Source organism: Hyla sarda, chromosome 3 (genome assembly GCF_029499605.1).
Source record: "Hyla sarda isolate aHylSar1 chromosome 3, aHylSar1.hap1, whole genome shotgun sequence".
Taxonomy (NCBI): domain Eukaryota; kingdom Metazoa; phylum Chordata; class Amphibia; order Anura; family Hylidae; genus Hyla; species Hyla sarda.
This window is the reverse complement of record NC_079191.1, coordinates 170,578,794-170,599,005: the sequence shown is the minus strand read 5'-3', so window position 1 is coordinate 170,599,005 and position 20,212 is coordinate 170,578,794. Positions and strand designations below refer to the sequence as shown.

Genomic DNA, 20,212 nt, shown 5'->3' with positions numbered 1-20,212 from the left:
CTGTGGGGATAGTAAAGTATGATTAGTGACGTCCCCTGCTGGCTCCTTTGCGCGGCAACAGGGATGTCACTCCTTATTCCCTGCAGCCGCTGCTGGCGACTGTTCTAAAGTGGCTGCAGCTGGGCTGCTGAACATTAACAAGCAGCTGGCGCTGTGGCCACTCTGACCAGTGGCGACTGCAGGGAATGTGGAGTGACGTCCCTGATGTCGCGCAGAAGAGCCGGCAGGGGATGTCACTCGTCACACCTTACTATCCACACTGCCCACAAGACCTGCTGTCTGACCCGAGCCTGCCGGAGTGGGGCCATGTAAGGGATTATAAAAAAAATATTAAAAGAAGGGGGAGACAGAAGGGGGATTATGAGCAAGGGGGAAATAATGAGCAGGGGGGAAGATGATGAGGTGGGGGGGTTGTGGGGGTAATGATGAACAGGGGGGAATATAAGCAGGGGGAGATGATGAAGAAGAGGGGGGGGGGGTAATAATGAGGAGTGGGTGAATGATAAGGCAGAGGGGGGGATGATTCGCTGGGTAAATCACAGGGGAAAGGAGGCACACAGGGATCTGAGGGGGGAAAATGTGGCACAGGGGCTGATAAAAGGGGAGGAATGATGTGGCACGGGGGGAGGACTTCAAACTGAGGAGCAGGGAGAATCAAAATAATATATATATATATATATATATATATATATATATGTAATACAACACAGGAATTTAGGTGCACCTTGGCGTTGGTGTGCGGGCTCTGGTATGTCCTTCATATAAGGATATACTGGCGAATGTCTCAATTTTAACATCAGTGTTGAGGGATAGCCAATGTCATTGTATACATCTACCACAGTAGTGCACCTAAATTCCTGTATTGTATTGTTCTAATTGTTACACATCCACACCGTTTATCTGGTGTAGGATTCTATTGTGGCACTTGTAGTCCGCTGCAGGCATCCTCCAGTGTATGCATTTTTATGCTGGGGATCGCCCCTAGCAACGGACTACAAGGGCAGGATCTGCTCCCCCAGTATAAATGCACAACCGCATTTGGGGTTGAGCACCTCCAGCCATTTGAGACCACATTTTTGGTTTATATATATATATATATATATATATATATATATATATATATATATTGAAATGAGAATACCCCTATATGGTGGATATCAAAACAAGCTTTAGTGATTTAATAAATTTTTCCTTTAATCCAGTCAACATTTTTGTAAACATTTGAATATACTCCATACTTATTACTTTCCCCACAGCCCACTCCCCATGATACAGTTCCTGCTATGTACCAGTTGTTAGTATTATGGTTGTATGTGACCATTGGACCACCAGAGTCCCCAGAGCATGCGTCTTGTCCTCCTAAAAGGTAAAATAAATGTAAATTGTATTAAATGAGATATACATTTCATACTGCAACCTTGTACCATAAACCAAAAACAGCTTCAGGGGTAAAAACACATAAAAACTAACACAATCCCTGAAAGGGGTATTCAATGGAGATAAAATAATTGCTGAATAAATCTCATGTCAAAAGTTTCCCTTCTAGGGTTAAATCCGAATCAGTTGTTGAATTCTAAAAATAAATTGTCCCAAACTATGTGCCATCATCACCTTCGAGGCCAGGGAGCAATTGGTGCCATACTGCAGCTGTCTATCTTTTGGAAATCACTGCAGTTAACACGTAAAGCTCTGTCATCTACATCTGCTCAGCACATCTTCCGGCGGCACTACTAGCAATGGGCCGGACCCCAATCCGTGCCAGCCCGCATCCAATGCTAAACACAGGAGCTCTCATACCAAAACAGGCAGGGTGGTAAGTGGTGCGGTGCACCTACAATTCTTACTATAAACTTGAAATCATACCTAGGATTTGTTATGCACTAATCCAGCAGCATTGACTTAGCGCTATTTATCTACAAACATAGCGGACTTTGCACAATTCATATATTGGACTATTTTATGATACCCCTGATTTTTCATTATATTTGATCAGTTTTCCTACCTCAATATACCCAGAAATAGAAAGAAATAGAAAATAGGAGTATTTTATTAATTCTATTTATTATAGTGACTTTATTGACATGATTTCACATTTATACTCTTATTATCTATTGTATCTGCAGCCTGCGCAAGAGCCCTGCGCTAATTTAATGCATTGCATTTTATATTATATATATATAATTTATTCTTTTTCCAATATGTTGCCACAAGGTTTGTGCATCCGGAAATATGTATGTTCTACTATTCGTCTCTGCAGATCTTATAAAGCTTTGTCAGCAAGGATGGGGATGGTCAGTTGACAGCCATTTTTAGGTCTCTCCAGAAATGTTCGATTGGGCTCATATCAGGGCTCTGGCTGGGCCACTCAAGGACATTCACAGAGTTGTCCCTAAGCCACTCCTGTGTTGTCTTGGCCGTGTGTTTAGGGTCATGTGTTTAGGGTCATTGGTCCTTTAGCCCAGTCTGTGGCTCAGAGCACTGTGGATGGGGTTCTCATTAAAGGGGTACTCTGGTGGAAAAAAATTTTTTTCTCAAATCAACTGGTGCCAGAAAGTTAAACAGATTTGTAAATTACTTCTATTAAAAAATCTTTATCCTTCCTGTATTTATCAGCTGCTGTATGCTCCAGGGTAAGTTGAGTCATTCTTTCTGTCTGACCACAGTGCTCTCTGCTGACACCTCTGTCCATGTGGCCTCACTGTGCAGGTCTCCGCCCCCTCCCTCAGTATGCTGTCTGCTCACATCTCCCCTAGCATTAGCAAAACTACAACTTCCAGCTTGTCCTTACTGACATTAGCGGGACACAAGCTGATAGTGGGAGGATTTTTCCTCCAGCTGTGAGCCCTGCACCCACAGCTGTCAATCAAGGAAGTGTGTCCATGACATAGATGATGATGCATGGACACAGCAGGACTAGTATGTCTCCAAGAAGACGGGGGGGGGGGGGGGGGGGGGGCAATTGTTTGACTGGCTTTTTCAGTATGAAATACTGAACATTTTCTAATGAAAGCAATTGCAAAACCTATTGGTTTAGCATGCTTTACAACATATTAAAAGTTTTTGTATCTGACAGTGCCCATTTAAGGTTCACGCCTTATTGATAACAGTGCCCTCTTGACGATTTCGAAACTTAAGGGGGGAGCAGTCAACATTGCTCTTAACCCCTTAATGACCAATCCCATTTTCATTTTAAGGACCAGGCCAATTATATTTTAGCATTTTCGTTTTTTCCTCCTCATCTTCTAAAATCCATAACTCTTTTATATTTCCATCTACAGACCCATGTAATGAAACCTCTCATTTTACCATAAAATGTACAGCAAACCCCAAAAAATATTTTTTAGGGAGGAAATTTATATGAAAACCACAATTTTGCACATTTTGGAGGGTTTCGTTTTCACACTGTACAATTTACGGTAAAAATGACATGTGTTCTTTATTCTGTGGGTCAATAAAATTAAAAAGATACCCATGGCTAGATACTTTTATATTTTTGTACTGCATACAAAAAATCTAAAACTATTTTAACCACCTATAACTTTTTCATTTTTCTGTATATAGTGCGGTATGAGGGTTCAATTTTTGCACCGTCATCTGTACTTTTTATAGATACCACATTTACATATATAAAACGTTTATATCATTTATTAACTTTTTTTTAATAAAATGTGACAAAAAAGCCGCATTTTTGGACTTTAAAAAAAATATTTTTACGTTTATGCTGTTCACCGTACAGAATCATTAACATTATATTTTGATAGTTTGGACATTTATGCATGCAGCGACACCAGATATGTTTATAAAAAAAAATGTTTACACTTTTTGGGGGTAAAATGGGAAAAAGGACAATTTTCATTTTTATTGCAGGAGGGGATTTTTCCCTTTTTTTACTTTTTATTTTTAAATTTTTCAACTTATTTTTTATTTTATTTTTTTTTACACTTTTTATTTCCCCATAGGGGACTATCTATAGCAATCATTAGATTGCTAATACTGTTCAGTGCTATGCATAGGACATTGCACTGATCAGTATTATCGGCTATCTCCTGCTCTGGGCTGCTCGATCTCAGACCAGAGCAGGAGACGCCGGGAGACGGTCAGAGGCAGGTGAGGGGACCTCCGTCCACCATTACAGATGATCGGATCGTCACGGCAGTGCTGTGGGCGATCCGATCATCTATTTTAATATTCGCATTGCCGCAGATGCCGTGATCTGTACAGAGAGCACTGTGTTCCAAAAAGAAAATAATTTCCTCTGTAGTATTCAGCAGCTAATAAGTACTGGAAGGATTAAGGATTATGATTTTTTAATAGAAGTCATTTACAAATCTGTTTAACTTTCTAGTACCAATTGATTAAAAAAAAAAAAAAGTTTTCCACCGGAGTACTCCTTTAATGAGATATGGACCTGAGGCTTTCCCCATTAAGAAGTGAGTGGTAATGAGTGCATACTTGACAGTCTTATGCAGGGCCGCCATCAAGGGGGTACAACCCATACTCGGGTAAGGGGCCCGGAGCCCCAAGGAGGCCCCTGGCACTGCTGGCCCTGGACTTTATTTTTGTGTGTGTCAGTGAGTGGCTGTTTGTCACTCACTTACCACTGGTGGGCCCTAATACAATACTGGTGGGGCTGCGCTCCTCTATCTAGTTACCTGCTGTCAGGAGCCGCAGCCTCCCTCCGCGGCCTAGATGCTGACGGTATAGGACCTGTGATGATGTCACTATCATGTGACCATCATGTGACTGTTTAGGATAGATTAAATAGTGGTTGAAGGACCTATGTGATGCTGTGGAGGAGGCGGGGCTGAGCTTAGTTGGAGTGGAGGTCGCATTTCACCCCAGTAGTAAGTTCATAACCTGGGGATGGGGTTTGTTACAGTGTGTCACCCAAGTAGTAAGGAGATTACATGAAGAGGTTTGTTACAGTGTGTCACCCCAGTAGTAAGGAGATTACATAATGAGGAGGTTTGTTACATTGTGTCACCCCAGTAGAAAGGAGATTACATGAGGAGGTTTGTTACAGTTTGTCACCCCAGTAGTAAGTTGTGGCGTGTCAAAGGGGCGGGAACAATAGGCAGAGTTAAGGGGGCGGCAAAATTGGCTTTTGTCTAGGGTGGCAAAAATCCTTGCACCAGTCCTGCTTGTATGTTAAACTTATCGGCTCTGCACAATTTTCTTGTAAAGCTGGGTAGTAGCTCTCAGTAAATAACTCCGGCCTGTGCTGCATAAAATCTCTAGTCACTGTCTCTCACAAGAAGATAAATCACTCACACATTCTGTACAGAGCCCAAATCTACAGCTTTTGCTAATATACGACTCCCGTCATGCCCGGATCCGGCGGGACATTCCCCTATTTGGGGTCATGTTGCATTGTCCCGGAACGGCTCCTTCATGTCCCATTTCTTATTACTTACTGATGGCTGACAAGGGTCCGCTGGAGCCAGCAGCCACTGCTACTGTAAGAGCAATTGTTGCCGGGAGGTAGTGCAGCACACCGTGCAGCACACAGGCACGTCCTATGCTACATCAACATCCTTGCCAGGCATCAGGAGTGGCAGCGGTGGGACAGCTGGAGGATTGGAGCTCGAGGAGGAGTCTAGCCGGCCCAGCCACAGCATCCGCGTAGGGTATCTGCAGCTTCTGTGCTCCACTGCTTCTCCAGTAGGGGGACCTACTACTTAGGGCTATGACCTATAGAAGTGGGTCCTGGACCAGAGGAGCAATGGGGCACAGGAAAGTATATGGCTGCCAGGGGTGTCAATCATCTTACCTCAAAAGGTCACCGGATCTGGATGGGAGATGTCAAAACTAGGCGCTCTCATACCCCAGCTGGAACCGGCCCCTATCTGATTCATTAGAATGAGCCGACTGAAGTCAGATAGTGTCTCCGGTCGGCTCATTCAATTAGCAGCACAGAGAGCCTACAACTTACTATATAGGGGCAAGTTGTGCCCACATAGTTGTTGTAGGCCCTGTTTGCAAATAGTTTTTCTCATTATAATTGTAGGCCCCTCTGAGACGGACCCGGGCCTACAACAACTATAAGGGGGCAACTATTAACAGAGGGGCCCACCCTTATGGAGCCCCCATATAGTTTGGGTAGGCCGCTCTGTTTAATAGTTGCTTTTATTGAGTAATCACTAAAGGACACAGGGCATAAGTGTACGCCCTGCAACCACTTTTGCAATTTAAAGCATGCTCAAAAGCTGAGAGTGTTTCATACCAAGTGGGTCCAGGCTGCTATCAGCAGCAAGGACCCATGGCTAATGGCCGAGATCGCCAATCGATTAACCCTTTAGACGCATAAATGCGGGAAATTTGCTCCAGCGGGCTAATCATTACCACCGTCACAAAATCATATCCTATAGGGATAAAATTATTGTGAAAAAAAAGTGTAAAAAAAAAAAGTAATTAATGGGAATAAGCCCCTTCCCTAATAAAAGTTTGAATCATCTCCCTTTTCCCCTTTTTCAAATTAAATTATGTAAACATATACATATGTGGTATCACACATGTCCAAACTATTTAAATATGGCATTAATATATTAATTTAGGTCTGGGGGCGGAGTCATGGGCATATGGGTGGAGTTGGGGTGGGCCCAGGCCTTGGCTTGTGTAAGGGGCCCCAACATTTCTCATGGCAGCCCTGGTCTTATGTACAAAGGCCTAGAGAAGAATCCCACAGCAGCCACAGGCCCTGCAGAAATTTCACAACTATCTTGCAGAAATCCATGCACATGCTGCAGAAATAACACCATTCAGATGTATAGAAATAGATTTTTTTTTACTCAGGAACATCTTTCGGTTTTCCCCTAAATACAGTAGATGCATAAAGCAAACAGCAAATTTAACACTGTAGCATATTGCTTATATAAATACAGTAGTTACACAAGTCTATCAAGTTCAACCTATATCCCTATTGTGTCTCTACTGTGTTGATCCAGAAGCAGGCAAAAAAACAAACAACTTATGATGCTGATGCAAATTGCCCCACACCATGTGATATTGCCCCACACCATGTGAAGAACACGCATAACCTTTCTTACCTTCTCTTAAACCCGCACATATCATGTCTTCAGTAAGTACTTTGTCTATTTTTATGTAGCCAGCTTTGCATATATCAAAGTCCACAATTGGAATTTCAATCTGTAAGTGCAGGACAATATATTAAATGATGTAGCTTTCTTCTTCCAGGACTCACAGGTCCCTTAGCATTATGTATATATACACACACACATGGATCAGCCTTAACAATAAAACCTTTGACAGATGAAATGAATAACATTGATTTCTCCAGCCGATGGCTCCTGACAAGGGTTGGAATATATTGGACAGCAAGAAAACAACCAGCTTCTGATGTTCATGAGTTAGAAGCAGGAAATATAAGCAAGTGTACGTATCTGTGTGACTCCGACAAGGGCCAGAAAGCAACGGGCTTCTCTAAAATGGCAAGTCTTCTAAGGGAATTCTGAGTTTTCAGTGGTTAGTATCTATCCAAAGATGTCCAAGAAAGAACACTTGGCTACATGGACGTGGATGCCAAAAACTAATTTACTCAATTATCCAATTAATGGGTAGCGAAGGGTAGCCCATCAAGTCCAGTCCCACATAAGAGTTATACTTAAAGGATAGGGGATAGGATGTATGATTGCAGGGGTCCTGCCACTGGGGACCCAAGTGATCTCTGTGCCCGATGCTGCCTTTGAGACGGGGACGTGAAATCCCTCTTATGCCCCCTCCATTCATGTCTATGGGAAGGGGCGTGATAGCCGCCACGCCCCCTCCAATAGACTTGAATGGAGAGGGCGTGGCGTGACATCACTAGGGGCGTGGGCGTGATGTCACGTCCCCGTCTCGGAGGCAGCACCCGACACAGAGTCCCCTGCGATCATACATATGCGATCCCCTTTGATCATACATCTTATCCAATATCCTTTGGAGAGGAGATAAGATGTATAAACATGGAATACCCCTTTAATACTGGAACATGGAGCAATGGAAGATGGTGGCCTGGTCTGATGAAACATGTTTCTTTCTTTATGTTATGTGGATAGCTGGGTATGTGTACACTGCTTGTCTAGGGAAGACATCGTACCAGGATGCACAAAACTCATGACTAATGGTACCAGGTGAGGGATTAACAATCTTTCTGGGAACATTCTCAAAATATCCTGAGAATATACTTTATTTAAAGATCATTCATGACAGATGATAATAGCATGACATTCAGATCAGCTTTACAACAATAATCTTGGTTTTACCCTATCACCCATGACAGCACCCCTGGAGAAAACCTCCCGCCGTGGTACAGAAAACCTGGATAAATTTAGACCTCCTCCTCTCCACCCTCAGTTCAGGTTTCCTGTCCTATGGATGGCCAGCTCTCCCGTCTCTGCATGTCCTCCGCGTGTGTGCGTGCGTGTGCTAAGGGGATGCGGCACACTGTGATGGCGCCGGGGTGTCTGTCATATCTCCTGCGTCCGGAGATCCCACCGACTGCAGCAGCCAGCTCCTGCACCCGTGAGGTATTGGATACTGCAGTGTTCCTGAGTTGGTGCCTGAACTCTGGTTCTTGCCAGACCGAAGATCTTCTTCAGCATGCCTGATCTTGGTAAAGAAGGTGGACGTGCTAAATCCAAGAGCTCCAGCCCGGTACTACAGCTTCCTTGGGTGAGACCGTTAAATGTTTTTTCCTCTTTAATGGTCTAATTGGGGTTATCATGTACTTTATTGTAGGTAGATAAAAGCTCTACTGAGGCCGCTAGGAAAGTGTCATCTAAAGCTAATAATAAGGAATGTGCACAATGCAGGAACCGGCTAGATTCCTCTTATAAGAGAGCTATCTGTCCGTCCTATGTAGACGCCTTAGTTGCCCAGGAATCAACTTCATTAGCGATAACCATCAAAAAGATGATTAAGGATGAACTTAAAAGTTCTCTGCAGGGCTTAGGCCTAAACAACCAGCAGGATACGGCCTCCCTTCCTGCCCCGTTATCCCAATCCCCCTCTCATGAATCCATTATAGGGGAATAGTGTTGAGCGGCATAGGCCATATTCGAATTCGCGAATATTCGCGAATATATGGACGAATATTCGTCTTATATTCGCGAATATTCGCATATTCGTTATATTCTCGTTTTATTTTCGCATATGCGAATATTCGCGTATGCGAAAATTGGCATATGTGGATATTAGCACATGCAAGATTAACATGCGTGAAACTTCGCATATGCGAAAATTAGCATATGCGAATTTTCGCATATGCGAACTTTAGCATATGCGAATTTTAGCACGCCAGTCTCACACAGTAGTATTACAGCCTTCTTTACACCACACAAGCTGGAAGCAGAGAGGGGTGATCACTGTGATGTGTACTGTGAAGAAAAAAAAAAAAAAAAAACGAATATTCGTAATTACGAATATATAGCGCTATATTCGCGAAATTCGCGAATTCGCGAATATGCGATATTCGCGAATAATATTCGAATTGCGAATATTCGCGAGCAACACTATAGGGGAAGAAGGGGAGGTCTTATCTTCTGAGGAAGAGATTGAAGATTCTGATTCTGTATCCTGGGTTACTCGTGAGGATACAGAGCAACTTATTATGGCTATCCGTATTACCATGAATATGGAAGAAAGTAAAGAGCCCTTGTCAGCCAAAGGCGATGTCACATCCAAGTCTAAACTCTGTGCTATCCCTTGTGCAGGTGACCTTCTCTTTGGGCCTCCTTTAGACGATATTCTTCTTAAAGCTTCCAATAAAAAGAAGGGATTCCTGTTCCCCCAAACAGTCAAAATCTTCCCTGAGGGGTATGGGCAAAGGTAGGCGTTCCTTTCAAGGGAACCAAAATAAAAAAAAATGAGTATCGGGGAGAGGTAAGGGTTTCCTTTTTTTATCCCAATAGAGATTCCCGCCCCTAAGATTCCCAACAATGACACCTTTACTCCAGTAGGGGGACACCTGTCCAGATTTGTGGAAGCCTGGAGAACAATTTCTTCAATCCCCTGGGTCCTAAATATCGTCTCCTCAGGACTCCTTCTGGAGTTCAAAGCAATTCCCCCGGACAGATTTTTCCCGACTGGAGTAATGACCGATCGGCTGAAATAATCGGCAATGTGTCTGGAGGTCAAGTCCCTCTTGCAAAAGAGGGTTCTTGTCCCAGTTCCCCATTCAGAAATCAGGGTTTTTACTCACCCCTTTTTCTGGTGAAAAAACCCTCAGGAGCATTCAGGGTGATCATCAATCTCAAAGCCCTGAACAAGTTCCTAACCTACAAAAAATTCTGTATGCAATCAATCAAGTCGACTATCAGTCTTTTATTCCCAAACTGTGTAATGGCATCGATCGATCTAGAAGATGCTTACTACCACATCCCAATCCATTCCTCTCAAAGGTTTCTCAGAGTGGCAGTGTTCTTAGAGGGGAAGTGGGTCCACCTTCAGTATATGGCTCTACCCTTTGGGGTATCTCAAGCACCCAGAGTGTTTACAAAAGTGATGGCGGAGACAGTTGCCTTTATCAGAACAAAGGACATTCTTATAGTCCCATATCTGGATGACTTTCTTATTGTGGTGAGTTCAGAGGATCTGCAAACCCAACAAAGACAGTCTATAAGTTTAATTCTCAAATTCCTAGGTTGGAACCTGAACCTAAAAAAATCTTGTCTTTTTTGGGAATATCCCTAGACTCAACTTCTCAAATGTCAACCCTATTGCTCCAAGAGAAGGTACTATATCTGTTTCTCTCCCACACTCCCTCCTCAGAGAGGCAATGTCTGTCCTAGGTCTCATGACAGCAGCAATTCCTGCAGTAAGGTGGGCCCAGTTCCGGTCAAGAGAGCTACAGCTAGACATCCTATCAAACTGGAATGGGGAAAGTTCGTCCTTGAACCAGAGGTTCATTCTATCTTCCAAAGCAAGACTCTCCCTCAGGTGGTGGCTAAACCCCCAAAATCTTTCCAAAGGGGTTCCCTGGTTTCCCTCCTCACTGGTGAGAATTAGAACAGATGCCAGTCCTTGGGGCTGGGGGGCTCATGTGGATCCCAGTCTCCTTCAGGGGAAGGAAGGAAGTAACTTCAAAAATCTACCTTAAATCTTGGAAAGCTTTTCTTAATTTTTCAGGCGATGGAGTAGATCCCCTAGGTGAACCTAATATCCTTGTCATTCTCAGTTTTCTACAGAAATGTTTAGAGTTAGACCTCAGTCCCAATACTCTCAAGGTTCAAATCTTGGCTCTAAGTTCCTTTTTAAACTATAAGTTGGCTGACCAGCCTCTTATTAAAAGGTTTCTGGTAGGAGTCTCCAAACTCCATCCTTCAACTAGGTCCTTAGTCCCTCCATGGGATCTTACTTTAGTTCTAGATGCCCTCATGATCCCTCCATTTGAAACTTTGGAATCTGTTCCCATTAAAGTTTTAACAATTAAACTTGCTTTTCTCTTGGCCATTACCACAGCAAGGAGGGTCTTCCTCTTAAGGATAGAGTTCTAATGAGAACATTACCGCACTTCTTACCTAAGGTGGTGTCTGATTTTCATCAAAATCAGGACATTATTCTCCCTTCTTTCTGTGATAATCCTGCTAATGATCAAGAAAAATGTTTTCATAATTTAGATGTAAGAAGATGTTTAATCACTCATTTAGATTCTATTAAAAGTTTTTGTTTATCTGAAAACCTTCTTTTACAGTTTTCTGTCCCTTATAGGGGTAAAGCTGCGTCTAGATCCACTATTAGTAGGTGGATTAAACTTGCTATTAGATGGCTTATGAATCTAAAAATCAGGACCCCCCTTCTTCCGTTAAAGCTCACTTCACAAGAGCAGTTGCAGCATCTTGGGCAGAAAAAGCTGACGCTTCCATAGATCAAATTTGTAGGGCAGCCACCTGGTCATCTAGCCATACTTTCCTGAAACACTACAGGTTGCACCTGGAACCAGTTGCCAATCTAAGTTTCGTCCGCAAGGTTCTTCTGGCTGCTGTCCCCCCTAGTTATTTCTATTCCAGTCTCCAAGGGTGCTTTCATGGGTGATAGGGTAAAGATGAATTACTTACGGCAATCTGTTTTTCGAGAACCCATGACAGCACCCCTCGGATATCCCTCCCTTTTTTATTTTTTTGATTATTTTGTATTTTCTGTGCATGTTGTTCTACCTCTTGCTCCATAGGAGTACTTTATAATTGAATTGAGGGTGGAGAGGAGGAGGTCCAAATTTATCCAGGTTTCCTGTCCCACAGTGGGAGGTCCTCTCCAGGGGTGCTGTCATGGGTTCTCGAAAAACAGATTACCGGTAAGTAATCCATATTTTTCCTTTAATTGTTTTAGTACAGTTTTCTTGGTCTCATTGTATCGTAATTTCTAAATATGTTAAAAATGACATTTTATTTTATTTGCATGTTCTGAATGGTTTAATCTGCAAATCATATATAATGAGAAGAGATTAAATACCTCCATGAGAGCTTCAGGCAACCTTTTTAAGAACTGCTTGCCCCATCCACTCACCACTACAAAGTCACCTGAAAGTGAAGAAGTTCAAATTTTAATATATTTTTACTGAAAGAGTAGTCGATGCCTGGAAAAAACTCCCCAGTAAATAAATGTAAGCATGACTGGGATAAACATATATCTACCTAAGATAAAAAAATAAAAAGCAAATAATACAATGCAGAATACATGGACTAGATCTTTTTCCATTGACAATCTTCCGGGCCGGGCAGATTTCTGGTAGACCACCCTGATTGTCAGCCAGTGGGCCACCCAGTCCTTTGGCCACATTAAAATAATAGACATGACAGCTATGGAGATCGATGCCACTGGTCCTGGTGTGGCTGTCGACGCACAGAATTATGTAACATCAGTACTAAAATTAGGGATATTTTTATTGTCCTCATTTGACCTACCATCACCTTTATGGTGGGAGCATCCAGATGCCCGTTTGTTGTTTCTCGTGGTGCCTGTTGATGCTTCTGTATCCATGCAGGTGCAAATATCTGTTACAGGTCTTTCCACACTGTTATGCAACCTCTCACTATAAGCCATACTAACACCTACATGTATTACGCATCCCTGCCAGCAGTGCAATCTTAGGTGATGGATGTTCTTGGCATTTTAGGTTACTGTGGCAGCCGAGACACTCCCCCCTGGTGGCTAGGGGGGAGTGTCCTTCCAGTACCTGTGCTGCCTGTCATATCACTGCTCTGTCATATCACCCTTATAGAACGGCCGGACTTCTAATCTCTCCAGACTGCCACTTCAGCAAGAAGGAAGACGCCAACTCTAACTTCTGGGAGTCGTGAGTAGCGGGTAACACGCCGTGTCAGGGTGGTAGTTCACTGTGTGCTCCAAGACTCTCTTCTTCCAGCAGGGGATTTAACCATTATGAACTGTGACATACCTTGCTGACCTATTTTGATTTTGCATTAGCGATCCATTCGGTTTACAGGTTACAGCCCACATTCTGTTTACAGATTAAGGTCCACAGCGTTTATTATATATGTGAATTTTACCCACAGGTTATTACCAATAAAATTAATGACACAATTTGGGCCACTCTTTATCCACAGGTCATCGGCATCTTTGAAATTAGCAATCCCACAACAGGTGGGGTCAGATTGTTGCTTACAATTTTTGCCATAGACTGTGAGAATGAAGTGTATTGCATTAGTACACCATCCACATGCATGATCTATAGGAGTTTCGTACTAGGTACTATTTATGTTTTATTGTTTATCACATTGTGTGTCTGGGTAGTGGCTACTACCACAGCACATCAACCCTTTTACTGTGCTCACATTCCCCTAACGGTTTCTCCCATGAGGAAGTTGCCATTTACCTGGCGAGAGAAACGCATTGGGTGGTTTTGAGGTTATTGTTGTGACCTTATGGTCAGATTGTCGCACTCCATATGCAAGAACACTGACCATTTGTGTGATAAATTACTCTGATAAACCTCGATACCTCTTCGGTGACAGCGACAATTCCCCCCCCTCCCCTCACTGCACTTACCTAGGTACTGATTGGGGTACCATTTCTGTATCTTTTGGCGCCTTATTTTATGATTATTATTATTATTATTAAATGTTAAGTTTTAAGCAAATTAAGTTCACAAATTGATGAAAGAGTAGTTGATGCCTGGAACAAACTTTAAGAAGATGTGGTTGATAAATCCCCAATAAGTAAATGTAAGCATGACTGGAATAAATATATATGCCTAAGATAAAAATAAAAAGCAAATAATACAATGCAGACTATATGGACTAAGTGGTCTTTTCCACTGACAATCTTCCGGGTCATGCAGATTTTTGGTAGACTACCCTGATTGTCAGCCAGTGGGCCACACAGTCTTCTGGACACATTTAAATTATAGACATGGACTGCATGACAGCTATGGAGATCGATGCCACTGGTCCTGCTGTGGCTGTCGACACACAGAATTATGTGAATGGCAGGACAAAGGATCTTATGTTCAGCCTGGCAGAGGCAGCCCTGCTACAGTACTGCACTCCAAGTCCTCCTGCTCAAACCGTAAAAGTACTAAGGGGGCTATCCAGGATTAGAAAAAAAATCAGCTGCTTTATACTAGAAACAATGCCACCCTTTTCCTCATTGAACTGGATGGAGCTGAGTTGTAATGCCACACACAACCTGAGGACAGGGGTGATGCTGTTTTTTGGGGAAATTTGCTTGTCTTTCTCTCCCTAGATAACCCCTTTAAAGGGGTATTCCAGGGATTTTTTTTATTTGACTGTGCTACAGGGGCTGTAAAGTTACTTAAGTTCATAATATAATGTCTGTACCTATGTGTGATGGCTGGTCATGCAATTTGTACATGATCTTTGCCCGATGCTTATTTTTAACATCATATCAGGTTTTCCCAGGTTGCAGTGCGGCCCTAGACATTACATCACTAGTCAGGCGTTCATAAGGAGCCTGTCTGCTTCAATGGGTGGAGCCACCACTGGGTGGGAGGGAGATCATTCTGCAAGGAATTGTAGTTTTGCAACAGCTGGAGGCACCTTGGCAATAAAACACTGGTCTATTGTCTACAGCACAGCATGGAAGGCAGCTCAGGTGTGCTATAATGGCTGATGTGTGGGAGGGAGAAAAGTGAGCTTACACTTACAAAAGTAGGGAGGGAACTCCAACAGAAAATAGCTATTTCACTCACAAAACAGCCATTTAGCTCCAAGACAAGCACGAATCCTTCCTAAACATGTCCATTACTATCTGGCAGGTAAGTACTAAAATCACCTTATGGTGGATAACCCCTTTAACTTTTTTTTTCTCTGTGAGAAGGAGGTAGAGTCCAGGAGGACTAATTTGTGTGCAAAGTACAGCTGGCATTGCAACACATTACACACAGCTACACATCGCTGTGTTGCTGTCTCTGTGTGCCCCCCTAAGGGCACATGTCTTACTTCACTTACTGTTGCTAGGGGAAGATCTGCTGGATTAGGTACTTTGTGAGGCCAGTGGGCTGGAGGAGGTCCTGTTTACTACTGTCTGTGGGAGGGGGCTGGGGGGGATCCTGCCTACTACTTTGTGAGGAAGGGAACTGGGGGAGGAGGGTCATCCTGCTGACTTCTGTCTGAAGGGGGAGGGCCTAGAGGGGGGAGTCCTGCTTGCTGTTGTATGGGGAGGGGGCTGAAATGGAGTCCTACTTACTACTGTATGGGTGACGAGGCTGTAGGGAGGGTTCTACTTACTACTGTGTGGAATAGGAGCTGGAGGGGTTCTACTGGGATTTTAACTATCCTGATATAAACTGGGAGACTGAGACCTGTGAATTTCATAAAGGAAACAGGTTTCTGACTATAGCTAAAGACAATTATCTGTTGCAAATGGTGCAGGGCCCGACCAGAGAGGGTGCCCTACTAGACTTAATATTAACCAACAGACCTGACAGAGTAACTAATGTGTAGGTAGAAGCATACCTAGGAAATAGTGATCATAATATAATACATTATAACTTGTTCTTCAATAAGGGAACTGTCATGACGAGCGCTCAGGTCTCTGACTCTGGACCGGAGCGCTCGCCTCCTGCTGCAGCCATGCGCGCCCCGGTTCTTCACCCTGACCGGGGGCGCAGTGTCCCTGTGGTCCCCGGCGGGGATGCGGGTCGCGTCGCGGCTCGTCCCCACACGCGATCCGCATCCCAGTCTCACTTACCTCTCCCCTCTCCTGTGTACACCGACCACGTGTCCCGGCGCGTGCGTCCCTGCTCTCTGGGGCGGGCGCGCGCGAGCTATGTTAAGTTTACAGGGCCAGCGCACCAATGATTAGTGCCTGGTCCAAACGATTAATTAAGGGCCAAATATAAAAGTACCCTGCCCCTTCCTGCCCTTGCCGGATCTTTGTGCCCTAGTGCCTCTGAAAAAGTGTTCCATATTGTGTGTATAGCCTTGCCTGTTGCCGAACCCGTTGCTACCGCCTACTTGCCCTTGAATCCTTGCCGCCTGCCCTGACCTCTGCTACGTCCGACTACGCTCCTGCCTGCTCCCTGTGTTCCACGCCATATCAGCCGCCAGAGAGGTCGAGTTGCTACTGGAGGATACGACCTGGTGGTTACCACCGCAGCAAGTCCATCCCGCCTTGCGGCGGGCTCTGGTGAAAACCAGTAACCACTTAGAACTGGTCCTTTGGTACAACCCGTGCCATCGGCTCTCTGGTCCAGAGGATCCACTACCAGTCCTGCCGGTACGTGACAGTAAGATCCGGCCATGGATCCCGTTGATGTTCCCCTGCCAAGCCTAGCGGACCTCAACTCCATTGTGGCCCAGCAGGGTCAACAGCTGGCTCAACTGACCGCTATGATGCAGCAGCTTCTGCCTTCTCAGCAACAGCCTGCTCCTCCATCTGCATCGGCTACTTTACCTCCGCCTGCTGTAACCACCGGTTCCAGAATCCGTTTGTCCCTGCCTGACAAGTATGACGGAGATCCGAAGCAGTGCCGTGGGTTCCTGTCACAGTGCTCTCTACACCTCGAGCTACTGTCCGACCAATTCCCTTCTGAGCGAGCCAAGGTAGCCTTTATTCTCAGTTTGCTGTCCGGGAAGGCCCTGGCCTGGGCTACTCCGCTATGGGACCGCGCTGATCCAGCCACTTCTTCCGTCCAGAGCTTCTGCCAGGAGTTCAGGAATGTTTTTGAGGAACCTGCCCAGGTTTCCTCCGCAGGGACTGCCTTATTGAACTTGACCCAAGGAAGTTCTACTGTGGGTGAATATGCCATTCAGTTCCACACCCTAGCTTCTGAACTGGAACAATGAAGCCCTTTGTGCCACCTTCAAGAAGGGACTTAACAACGAGATTAAGGACGTTCTGGCTGCACGTGAGCTACCTTCCACCCTTAGTGACCTAATCTTGCTGGCCACTAGGATAGTTTCACCGAGAGACATGAGGAACTCCTCCTGGAAAAGGAAAAGGCTCGTCCTAGACGCTACTCTCGTCTGGCTCCTGTTTTTCTGTGTCCACCTCAACCTGTTACTGGGTCTCCCGCAGTGGAAGCCATGCAGGTGGATTGGTCACGCCTGACTCGAAGCCGTCACAGAGACGAGAACCTGTGTCTTTACTGTGCCAGTACCGAGCACTTCCTTAGAGATTGTCCTCTACGTCCACCGCGTTCGGGAAACGCTCGCACCTAGTAAACATGGGAGAGGCGTTGCTAGGTGTGGACTCTTCCTCTCCACGCCTCATCATACCTGTGCAGTTGTCCCTCTCTTCCAAGTCCTCTTTCTCCGCTGCTGCTTTCTTGGATTCCGGTTCAGCTGGCAACTTCATCCACGCCTCCTTGGTAGACAAATACCGTATTCCAATAGTCTGTCTACCCAAGCCGCTCTTCATCTCTACTGTTAAATGAGAGAGACTCTCTGCCACTGTGCAGTACCGTACCCAGCCTCTGCAGATAGGCATTGGGATATTTCATACAGAGACTTTGGAGTTCTTAGTCCTTCCCTTCTGCTCTTCCGAACTCCTCCTGGGCCTGCCGTGGCTTCAACGTCATTCTCCTGTCCTGAATTGGTCCACCGGGGAGATCTTGCGTTGGGGTTCCTCCTGTTCTGACCGTTGTCTCAAGTCTGTACTTGTCAAACGGGACCCGCAAGTTTCTCCTCCTCCTGGCTTGCCTGAGCCATATCACTCCTTCGTGGATGTCTTCTGCAAGAAGCAAACCGAGGTCCTACCTCCTCACAGACCTTATGACTGTCCGATTGACCTCATACCCGGTTCTACTCCACCCCGGGGCAGAATTTATCCTCTCTCTCCTCCTGAGACTCTTGCCATGTCCGATTATATACGAGAGAACCTACAGAGAGGATTTATAAGAAAGTCTTCTTCCCCTGCCGGAACAGGATTCTTCTTTGTTACTAAAAAGAACGGTACTCTTCGGCCGTGCATAGACTATCGGGGACTCAATAGTATTACTATCAAGAACCGTTACCCTCTTCCCCTGATTGCTGAACTCTTTGACCGTCTGAAAGGTGCCAAGTTCTTTACTAAGTTAGATCTTAGAGGGGCCTACAACCTCATACAGACACGAGAGGGTGATGAATGGAAGACTGCTTTCAATACCCGAGATGGTCATTTTGAGTATCTAGTCATGCCTTTTGGACTCTGTAATGTACCGGCCGTCTTCCAGGAGTTTGTGAACGATATCTTCAGAGACTTTCTCTATACTTGTGTGGTAGTTTACCTGGACATTATCCTAATATTCTCCTCTGATCTGGAACAACATCGTACTCAGGTTGGACTACAGATGGATCCTGCCAAGCTTTCCGCAGTCTTGGACTGGCCTCGTCCCTCTGGCCTAAGGTCCATACAGCGATTTCTTGGATTCGCAAACTATTACAGACAATTCATACCACATTTCTCTACCCTTGTGGCACCTATCGTTGTTGCTTTGACCAAAAAGGGAGCTAACCCTAAGACTTGGCCTCCACAGGCCGAGGAGGCCTTTTGCGCTCTCAAATCTGCCTTTGCCTCTGCTCCAGTCCTGTCCAGGCCCGATCCCTCCAAACCTTTCCACCTGGAGGTAGACGCCTCCTCCGTGGGTGCCGGAGCTGTGCTCACGCAGAAGACTGAGAAGGGCAAGTCGGTTTCTTGTGGTTTTTTCTCTAAAACTTTCTCTCCCGCTGAGAGAAATTATTCCATAGGAGACAAAGAACTATTGGCCATTAAGTTGGCTTTGGAGGAGTGGAGACACTTACTTGAAGGATCTCTGCACCCCGTGAACATTTTTACGGACCATAAAAACCTATCCTACCTCCAGTCGGCTCAGAGACTGAACCCCCGTCAAGCCCGCTGGTCTCTATTTTTTGCCAGGTTTGATTTCCTGATCCATTTTCTACCCGCGAGCAAGAACATCAGAGCAGATGCACTTTCTCGCTCCTCAGATATCTCTGGAGATGAGGTCAAGCCCCAGCACATCGTACCTCCTGAGCGGTTGGTCACCGTGGCTCCTGTGGACTTGCAAAATCTTCCTCCAGGAAAGACCTTTGTTGCCCCTCGTCTCCGTTTGAGAGTACTTAAATGGGGACATTCATCCTTGGTTGCTGGCCATCCTGGAATCCGTAAGACTACGCAGTTGATCTCCAGAAGATACTGGCGGCCTTCTATGGGGAAAGATGTGGCTGATTTCGTCCAGGCTTGCTCTGTCTGTGGCCGAGACAAGATTCCTCGCCAAAAGCCGCCAGGGTTGCTCCAACTCCTTCCAGTTCCTGAATCTCCCTGGTCCCATATCGCTATGGAGTTTGTGACGGATCTGCCTCCATGTTATCTGGGTGGTCGTGGACCGCTTTTCCAAAATGGCCCACTTTACTCCATTGCGCTCTCTACCTTCTGCACCAATGCTGGCTAAACTATTTCTACGCCACATTTTTTGCCTGCATGGACTGCCTTCCCACATAGTGTCCGACAGGGGGGTACAATTTGTTTCAAAATTTTGGAGGGCTCTCTGTGGACAACTAAGGATCACGTTGGACTTTTCATCCTCCTATCATCCCCAGTCCAACGGCCAATTAGGGAGGATTAACCAAATCCTGTGAGATTGCCTCCGTCATTTTGTTTCCTCCAGACATGATGATTGGGTCGACCTTCTTCCCTGGGCGGAGTTCTCCTACAACCACAAGGACTCTTCTGCTTCTAATAAGTCACCCTTCTTCGTGGTGCTTGGTCGTCACCCGTTACCACCCCTGCCCATCTCTACCACTTCTGGAGTACC

General features: G+C 45.1%; 1 protein-coding gene across 1 annotated transcript; it reads right to left on the bottom strand.

The window, feature by feature from the left end:
- Positions 1-1,177: 1,177 nt before the first annotated feature.
- LOC130361003 (mannan-binding lectin serine protease 1-like) lies at positions 1,178-15,488 on the bottom strand. Its single transcript, XM_056563561.1, has 4 exons — positions 15,426-15,488; positions 12,448-12,515; positions 7,047-7,146; positions 1,178-1,359 (listed from the first exon to the last, which is right to left on the bottom strand). Exons 2-4 carry the CDS (start codon positions 12,451-12,453, stop codon positions 1,178-1,180), a joined length of 288 nt encoding a protein of 95 aa, XP_056419536.1. The 5' UTR covers positions 12,454-12,515; positions 15,426-15,488.
- Positions 15,489-20,212: the final 4,724 nt, after the last annotated feature.